Source organism: Gekko japonicus, unplaced genomic scaffold (assembly GCF_001447785.1).
Source record: "Gekko japonicus isolate JY-2015 unplaced genomic scaffold, Gekko_japonicus_V1.1 scaffold2257, whole genome shotgun sequence".
Classification (NCBI taxonomy): Eukaryota; Metazoa; Chordata; class Lepidosauria; order Squamata; family Gekkonidae; genus Gekko; species Gekko japonicus.
Window position 1 is genome coordinate 9804 of NW_015168723.1, and position 7157 is coordinate 16960.

The 7157-nt window shown below is 48.1% G+C and overlaps 1 protein-coding gene across 1 annotated transcript in view; it reads left to right on the forward strand.

Moving 5' to 3' along the window:
• Positions 1 to 7157, forward strand: part of LAYN (layilin) — a gene marked incomplete at its 5' end in the record, with an annotated part of 15747 nt that overhangs the window by 5895 nt on the left and 2695 nt on the right. The window contains one exon of the mRNA XM_015415584.1: positions 1254 to 1356. Within this exon, the coding sequence (XP_015271070.1) occupies positions 1254 to 1356 (103 nt within the window). The remainder of the gene's footprint in view (positions 1 to 1253; positions 1357 to 7157) is intronic.

Sequence of the window (7157 nt, forward strand, 5' to 3'; positions counted from 1 at the left end):
AGTTTAGACCTTTTATTGTCATGAATAGGTGTAGGAAGGAGGCGAAGAGTGTGTCCCGTCCCCCCCAAGACCTCCATATATAGGGAGAGAGGTGATATCCCCTCTCGCTGTAGAGTGCTTCTCTATAGCACCCATAATCGGAGGCAACCCTTTCAACTTTTCATTTTAGGTACAGAAGAAGATGCAGGGAAATAGTATTATGCGAGTTAAAATGAACTATAGGTTTTGAGTGGTATTATGAGTATTTATAAGATATGGGGAAGTTGGATGGGATTTATAAACGGGTAAGATAGGGGCATAGGAAAAGAGGAGGGACTGGAAGAGTGAAAAAAAATTGGTTGATGTAACAATAACCTCAGATGGATTTTTTTTCTTTGTTTCACGATTGTTAAAAATGGAAAATGAGGATATCGATAAGATGAATAATGAATTTATGTTTGTGTTTTGACTGATATACTCAATAAAAAATGTAAATTCAGGGGAAAAAAGAAAAAGCAGTTTCTGTCAGAGCTCTCTCAGCCCCACCTACCTCCCAGGGTGTCTGTTGTGGGGAGGGGAAGGGAAAGGAGTCTGTAAGCCGCCCTGAAACACCTTTGGGTAGTGAAGGGGGGGGGATAAATCCACTCTCCTCCTCCTCCTCCTCCTTCTTCTTCTTCTTCTTCTTCTTCTTCTTCTTCTTCTTCTTCTTCTTCTTCTTCTTCTGCATGTCAAGCAGATGCTTTGTCACTGAGCTATGGCCCTCTCCTTCATTACTACAGGGTTTTGAAGGATCCTTCTGCTGCATGGCAGAGATTGTTTAAAAGGCACTCCTTGGATGTCCTTCTCCCCCCCTCTCCAAAATTAATGTGAAAAAGACATAAAAATTCTGCATGGTACAAAAGAAACTAGCAAGCAGTGCCACAAAGAAGAAGAAGAGATTGGATTTACACCCCGCCCTGCACTACCCAAAAGAGTCTGAGACTGGTTTACAATCTCCTTTCCCTTCCCCTCCCCGCAACACACACCCTTTGAGGTAGGTGGGGCTGAGGGAGCTCTTTCGAGAACTGCTCCTGAGAGAACAGCTCTGAGAGAACTTGTCACTGACCCAAGGTCACACCAGCAGCTGCACGTGGAGGAGTGGAAATCAAACCCGGTTCTCCGAGATTTGAGTCCGCGCTCCTAACCACTACACCAAACTGGCTCAGTTTACAAAGCAAACTGCCTTTTTATTTTTCATTAAGAGGACAAATTTGATTCCCCCCCCCTTCTTCCAGATCCTCTTTGGAGCCTTGCCTACATCTTAGTCCCCAGCATTCCTGCCTTGCTCCTCCTGTTGGTCATCACAGCCATCTTCAGCTTCTGGCTCTGCGCAAGAAGGCAAGTGCGGCAAGATTATGTGAAGGGTGTGGGTTGAGGTTGGGCTGTCATGGGGAAGCGATAGGCCACAGAAAGTGTGTGTGTGTTTAAAACAAAAAGGGGAACGTGAATGATTGATGAACCAAGTCTGGAATGGGGAAAGTGATGGAAGGTGAGGGAAATCAATAGGAAGATATTGTGTGAATTAAATGAGTTTAATGAGTGGCTCAAGTGGTTAAGACGCTGAACTGCAGGCTGTGGAAGGTCGGTCGTTCAGCAGTTCGAGACCCGAGTGTGCCGCATGACGGAGTGAGCTCCCATCTCTAGTTCCAGCTCCTGCCAACCTAGCAGTTCGAAAGCAAGAAATTGCAAGTAGATAAATAGGGACCACTTCGGTGGGAAGGTAACAGCGTTCCGTGCGCCTCGGTGTTTAGTCATGCCGGCCACATGACGACGGAAACGTCTTCGGACAGCGCTGGCTCTTCGGTTTTGAAACGGAGATGAGCACCGCAACCCTAGAGTCGGATTCGACTGGCTTTCGAGCAAGGGAACCTTTACCTTTACTAATGAGATCTTTCTGTTCAGAGGGCACTTGCTAAGGCAGGGTACAGGCCTTTTGAGTCAGTGGGCACCTTTGGAATTCCAACATAGTGTGGTGGGTGTGGCCAAGAAATGGCCACCACAAAATGGCTGCCACAGCTTACCTTCAGTCACACAGTGTTAGCCAAATGGCCCCTTAGCCTGATATCCCAATGCCCAATGATGAACACAGCCAGTGAGACCCCAGAAGCAGACACTATTTCAATAAAGGGGAACTTGGCAGTAAAACCCAAGGACTCTGTTAGTAAGGTATCAGCATTAACTTTTTATACAACTTTTAGACATGCACAGTAACTATACAGTTATCATCAGTGTAACTGCACTGTTGATGTGCTATTGATTTTCCATGATATTTTGCATGTATTATTACTGATTTTTGTCTATTATTGGGAAATTTATAAAAATAAACTTTAGGCATGCACAGATGTCCTTAGATTACAGAGGTTATACTTCCCTTATTTCTACATAAGTACATTTGCCAAGCATGTATATCTCTTTGCCCTTACTTGGAATACTTACGGTTCTCGATAAATCTTGCAACCTCGCAAAACGGTTCCCTTTTCTCGGCCAACAGCTTTGCTTATTCAGCTGTGTCTAGACACCTCGCCCTCTTAACCCAGTTCACCGCATCCTGTTCTGTACTTTGACTAGATTCAGCTTGTCGAAGTGCACACAGCAATGTTTAAGATCTAAAATGGAGTTACTCTTGCCAGCTTCCCTGTCAGCCGTGGAGATCCTGGTGCTGTGGTGGCAGTTGGTGCCAAAGCCAGTTTGGTGTAGTGGTTAAGTGCGCGGACTCTAATCTGGGAGAACCGGGTTTGATTCCCCACTCCTCCACTTGCAGCTGGCTGGATGACCTTGGGCAAGCCACAGTTCTGTCAGAGCTGTTCTTGAAAAAGAGCAGTTTCTGTCAGAGCTCTCTCAGCCCCACTAACTTCACAGGGTGTCTGTTGTGGGGAGGTGAAAGGAAAGGAGATTGTAAGCCGCTCTGAGACACCTTTGGGTAGTGAAGGGCGGGGTATAAATCCAATCTCCTCCTCCTCTTCTTCTTCTTCTTCAAATCTGCACAGCCAATCAGAGCTCCAGTGGCCAATGGTGGCCTTGCTGGGAAGAGCCCTACCTGTTCTAGTCCACTTTCTAAAAACACTTGCTGGGTGCCTACAGGCACCTCGTTGGGAACTATGATGCTAAGATATACATTCTTCCCATGCCATGTTCAGTTTGAGGCCCCACAATTTAAGAACGATGTTGACAAGCTGGAACATGTCCAGAGGAGGACAACGAAGAGGGTGAGGGGTCTGGAGGCCAAGTCCTGTGAGGAAAGGCTGAAGGAGCTGGGTGTGTTTAGCCTGGAGAGGAGATGACAGAGAGGGGATACGAGAACCCTCTTCAAGTACTTGAAGGGCTGTCATCTAGGCGATGGGGTGCAGTTGTTTTCTGTTGCCCCAGAAGGTCGGACCAGAACCAACGGGTTGAAATTAAATGAGAAGAGTTTTCGGCTAAACATTAGGAAGAACTTCCTGGCAATTAGAGTGGTCCCTCAGTGGAACAAGCTTCTTTATCATGTGTCTGGGTAAAATTAATAGCAGTTGCCTCTTAGGGTTGCCAGGTCCCCCCTGGCCACCGGTGGGGGTTGGCGGCAGGCCCGTAGCTAACGCGGGGCCCGCGGGGCCCGCCCCCCTAGCAGTTTTTATGGGCCCCCTTCCTGAGCCTTGGCTCCCCTACCCCAACTCCCCCTGATTGCCGGTCAGCCTGTTGGCAGGGAGGACAAGGGCCTTTTCTTGTTTTAAAAATAACAAACTTTGGGATTCCTTACACTTTGATTTGTGTGTGGAGGGCAGTGTTCCCTGTAAGCTGAGTGAGTGTGAGCTAGCTCACAATTTTTTAGCCTCCAGCTCACACATTTTTGTCTCAGCTCAGATGGCTCCAGAGCAAACGGATTTATGCAGCAGCCCAATCGCTCGCTCACAACTTTATTGCCAGTCGCTCACAAAGTAGAATTTTTGCTCAGAAGACTCCACAGCTGAGAGGGAGCATTGGTGGAGGGGAAGGTATTTGTGAATTTCCTGCATGGTGGCAGGGGGTTGGACTAGATGATCCTGGAGGTCCCTTTTAACTCTATGACTCTGTGATTCATACAAGACAGGCCCTCAGGCACAGTACATGAAGATTAGCAGGCTGGTATGTAAATCTTGACAAGAAGGGGTTACCCTGGAGATCCCTTCCAACTCTATGACTATGTGTGATTCATACAAGACAGGCTCTCAGGCACAGTACATGAAGATTAGCAGGGTGGTATGTAAATCTTGACAAGAAGGGGTTGCCGTGTCTTAAACTCACACTGGAATAATCCAGCACATGTTCTGCTACCCATTTCTCCACTTCAGCCTGTTGCTTCAGAACTCCATGCGAAAAGACTCCCCACTCCCCATTATTCACATCACGTACTGAATTTTGATTCAGGTGCGTGCAAATCATTTTAACCGTACCCACAAAAGTCCACTGTTCTACACACAGGGGCCGTTTCGTAGAAAAAGAGGTGCAGGAGAGGAGCTCATTAGCATAACTTATTTGCATATGCCACACCCCCTGACATCACTGGAAGTGTGTCAGAAGGCAACACCCACCGCTCAGGCTCCACTGGACTGTTTTGGATTGCTAGCTATTGGGGGTGGGGAGGAAGGTGCAGATCTGTCCTCGCAGAGGAGGGAGAGCTTGTACCTGAATAAAACTTGGTCTTAAAGGTGCCACTGGACTATTTGGGGCTGGGGGGGGCTCTGCAACTTACTTGGCTGCTTCTTGCTTTGACTGAGAGCTGCTGGGAGCAGGGGGTGGGGTTTGTTGCATGTGCCCGCCCCCTGGGCTCTTTACTGCCGGAGCTCCGCTTCTCTGCGCTCCTGCAGGAAATGACCCCTGCATACACATACGAAGTTCCGATCACATGAATTATACCTGTACTAGTATTTGGGGGGTGAGCACGGAGTCCTTGTGGTTGAAGAAAGGCATTTGTTTCTCCATAATGTGTGAAGCAGCCCTTGGAATCAGCCTTGAGGTCTCAGGTGCTGTGTGGTATGTTAAAAGCAGCCAGGAATGCATCACACCTGTCCATGCACTTCAGCACTTTGGCCAGCTCCCAGTTCCTGTTCTGCCAAGATTCCTGCCCATTGTCAGGGCTTGGTGTCTTTCCTCTCCTTGGTTTGGCAAGTTCTGTTTTTGGACAAAGGCAAGGAAGTGGAGTTTCCAGCTCCCCCCCCCCCTTTCCTGCTTCTGCTGAATTCAAACTGAATATTGCCCTGGCATAATACAGCAAATAAGGCAGGTCATACTCATAGAATCACAGAGTTGGAAGGGGCCATGCAGGCCATCTCGTCCAGCCCCCTGCCCAATGCAGGACCAGCCTGAAGCATCCCTGACAAATATCCGTCCAGCCTCTTCTTGAAAGCTGCCAGTGAAGGGGAGCTCACCACCTCTCTAGGCAGCTGATTCCGCTGTTATAGAATCACAGAACCATACAGGCCATCTGGTCCAACCCCCTGCCCAACGCAGGACCAGCCTAGAGCATCCCTGACAAATATCTGTCCAGCCTTTTCTTGAAACCTGCCAGTGAAGGGGAGCTACCCACCTCCCCAGGCAGCTGATTCCACCTTTGAACCACTCTGACCATGAAAAAGTGTTTCCTAATATCCAGCCAATACCTTTCTGCATGTAACTTAAACCCGTTGCTTCAGGTCCTCTCCTCTGCTGCCAACTGGAACGGCTCCTCGCCCTCCTGCAAATGACAGCCCTTCAAATATTTAAAGAGAGCAATCATGTCCCCCCTCAATCTCCTCTTCTCCAAACTAAACATTCCCAAGGTCCTTAGCCTTTCCTCGTAGGGCTCAGTCTCCAGACCCCTGATCAATGCTCTCTCTAATCAGTGCTCCCTCTAAGCTGTGGAGTTTTGTGAGCAAGAATTCTACTTTGTGAGCTACTGGCATTAAAGTTGGGAGCAAGCGATTTGGCTACGGCATAAATGAGTGTGCTCTGGAGCCATCCTTCCTGAGCTAAGACAAAAATGTGTGAGCAGGAGGCTAAAAAACTGTGAGCTAGCTCACACTAACTCAGCTTAGAGAGAACACTGGTCATACTAGAAGATCTAGTCTAGAATACCAAAGATACAGTCTAGTATGCCAACGTACGTACTAGACTACTGCAACAGGCTCTCTGTGGGGCTCCTAAAAACGCGTTGGAAGCAGTGTTCCCTCTAAGCTGAGTTAGTGTGAGCTAGCTCAGTTTTTTAGCCTCCGGCTCACACGTTTTTGTCTTAGCTCAGGAACGATGGCTCTAGAGCAGTGGTGGCGAACCTATGGCACGTATGCCAGAGGTGGCACTCAGAGCCCTCTCTGTGGGCACGCGTGCCATCACCCCAGCCAGGCCCAGACCATCGTTAAAGTGTGGAATTCTCTGCCAAATAATTTTAAGTAAATGAAAGCCTTTGGGATTGCGTTCCTTACTTTGTTTGGATCATCTTAAGTTAATGTATGGGTTGTTTTTTCTAAAGTAAAACTTCAGTTGGCACTTTGCGATAAATAAGTGGGTTTTGGGTTGCAGTTTGGGCACTCGGTCTCTAAATGGTTTGCCATCTCTGCTGTAGGGTATTATAAATCCCCCCATTGCCCTCTAATGAACTTCTAAGATCTCAAAAAATGCCTGAATGATTTGGGAGGAGGGATCACGTGTTTTCTTTCTCTTAAAAGAAGGTTAGAAGCTGGCAAGTATTGCTGCCTTTCACCCCTAAAGTTGAAGTTCTCCAGTTTTCATTTGCAGCATATTCCTCTGTGTTCCCCATTCTCATATGTGTGTCAAAACCAGGGATATGTTACATGGCCTGCTGGAAGGTGCACACCCCAGGCAATTCCCACAAATAGTTATGACACCGGGCACGCTGGGGGCGGGGCCACGGCCATAGAAGGGAAAACTCTATGGTTTTCCCTTTTATGGTCATGGCCCCGCCCCCAGCATGCCCGATGTCATGACGTCACTTCCCTGTGACGTGCATGCGGCGTGCGCACACACCGGGAGCCACCCCAGAGTCCCCCGCCAGCAAGGTAAGTCAGACTTGGCAACCCTACTCCCATCTATTTGCTTTCTTTGTTTCTCTCTCTCTCTCTCTCTCTTTCTATTTCTTTCCACCTCTTTCATTCTCTCTCTCTCTCTCTCTCTCTCTCTCTCTCTCTCTCTCT